The 2,108-nt window shown below is 42.9% G+C and overlaps 1 protein-coding gene across 1 annotated transcript in view; it reads left to right on the top strand.

Moving 5' to 3' along the window:
• Positions 1-1,485, top strand: part of LOC105552141 — a 44,334-nt gene extending 42,849 nt beyond the window's left edge. Inside the window, exon 3 of the mRNA XM_011997682.1 lies at positions 940-1,485. Coding sequence (XP_011853072.1) covers positions 940-1,239 — 300 coding nt within the window. The 3' untranslated portion in view covers positions 1,240-1,485. The remainder of the gene's footprint in view (positions 1-939) is intronic.
• Positions 1,486-2,108: the final 623 nt, after the last annotated feature.

Below are 2,108 nucleotides of genomic sequence, written 5' to 3'. Positions count from 1 at the left end.
TTTGCTCTTGTTGCCCAGGCTGGCATGATCTCGGGTTGCTGCAACCTCCGCCTCCCAGGTTCAAGTGATTCTCCTGCCTCAGCCTCCCCAGTAGCGGAGAATTACAGGCATGCACCACCATGCCCGGCTAATTTTGTATTTTTAGTAGAAACGGGATTTCTCCACGTTGGTCAGGCTGGTCTCGAACTCCCGACCTCAGGTGATCCACCCGCCTTGGTCTCCCAAAGTGCTGGGATTACAGGTGTGAGCCACTGGGCCTGGCCTTTTTTTCTTTTTCTTTTTTTTTTTTTGACATGGAGTCTTGCTCTGTTGCCTAGGCTGGAGTACAGTGGTGCAATCTCGGCTCACTGCACAACCTTCGCCTCCTGGGTTCAAGCAATTCTCCTGCCTCTGCCTTCTGAGTAGCTGGGACTACAGGCATGCGCCACCACACCTGACTAATTTTTGTATTTTTAGTAGAGACGGGGTTTCACCATGTTGGCCAGACTGGTCTCAAACGCTTGACCTGACCTCAGGTGATCCGCCTGCCTCGGCCTCCCATAGTGCTGGGATTACAGGCGTGAGACATTGTGCCCAGCCTCAAATTTAAGACAAATTCCTAATGAGTGGATTGAAAGTTCTGTGTGAGGAGACATTATTGAGTGATAGCGGGGTTCTAAGCTTAGTAAGAGAGAAATATATCTGATCATGATCACCTGTTTGGGATTGACAAACCTGGTTACCAATATTCCTTCAGCCAGATGGATGTTGGAATTTGAGGATTTAGAATTACACTTTTGTGATTCTTGTTTTTCTTCAGCTGCTCCTGGTGTCCCTCAGTCTAGATTTCTTACATTTACCCTCTCTAGAAAATTAACCTTTGCAGTTTTCTAGGGCAAGTGAGAGCCAGTTACGTGTTAGTATGTAGTGGATAAGGGGATTGTTTTGATTGCTTTTCAGATGATATGCAATTCCTCTTGGTTAGCCTTTTCTGGAAACGTCCCTCCTGGATACACAGAACATCACTGCGCATGCCCATCTCCCCTCCCCCGATGCCTGGTATCTAATGTTCCTCCAGTTTCTGGTGCTCTAATGCATTGCTTTTGGATTTGTCTTACTGCAGCGGCTTTGTTTGGTCCTAAGTCATTTACCACTTGTCATATGTCCTTTCAAGTTTCCAGGGATAGTCTTTTTTATATTTATGGCTTTATGCCCTTTATCTCAGTTGTCATTTGGCGTTTCAAGAAGGAGAGGTGGTAGTCTTTAAGTGGAATTAACTACTTGTGTTTCTGATGTGGTCTTTTTATGTTTCTGACAGGGTCTTGTTTTACCAAGTACTAGTCATCAGTCTATCCTGTTTACTTGATTTTTTTCCCATTCAACTCACAAACATTTTTGAATCGTCTCATGAATTCTGCTTTCCATTTACATTTTTGCCCTTTTATCTTTTCCTCATCGCTGACAAGCTTCCTGAAAAAATAAAACTAGTTGATGTATTCACTTCTTCAAATGCCTACTGTGTTGTTATTTTTTCCCTTGTGCTTAATGATTGAGATATAACTCAGTTATTATAAGTAATAGCATATAAAATCTGTATTTGATATAACACTTTCATCATGGACACTGTCCATTTTGTTCTTCAGTGACTCTTAACATAAAAGATCCATGTACAAGAAGTTCTTTTAATAATAAAGCATCAGGAAAATTATCTCCTTTGCGTATCTGGTATATTTCCTCCTTTTTGATAGATCTGTGAAATACATTCTGTTTATCTTTTTGTCCTGGTTACCAGGCAGCCTAGCACCAAATCTGGTCTTTAGTTACATCAGCTGTATTAATATCATTATTAGTATATTTGTTCCCTCTTTCTCCTTCCATGGGGTTTAGGACTTCACCTCTTATCTCTGTTTCTCTGCGTGTTGATTTCATTCTCTCACACTACAGACTCTACTTCATGAGGCTGGAACCATGACTGCTGGCAGCTCTTGTTTCCAGCCCCTTCTACCAGAGGAAGGGGCTTTCTTGAAGAATCCTGGAAAGGACTCTGATTGGCCTGTCTTGGATCATGTGCCCATCATCTCTGTGGCTGGAGTGGGGAGGGTACTGTGAATGGCAACCCTCACTAGAAC

This window comes from Mandrillus leucophaeus, unplaced genomic scaffold (genome assembly GCF_000951045.1).
Source record: "Mandrillus leucophaeus isolate KB7577 unplaced genomic scaffold, Mleu.le_1.0 Scaffold545, whole genome shotgun sequence".
In the NCBI taxonomy this organism is placed as follows: Eukaryota; Metazoa; Chordata; class Mammalia; order Primates; family Cercopithecidae; genus Mandrillus; species Mandrillus leucophaeus.
The sequence above is the reverse complement of the archived record's forward strand: the minus strand, read 5'-3'. Positions and strand labels throughout refer to the sequence as shown.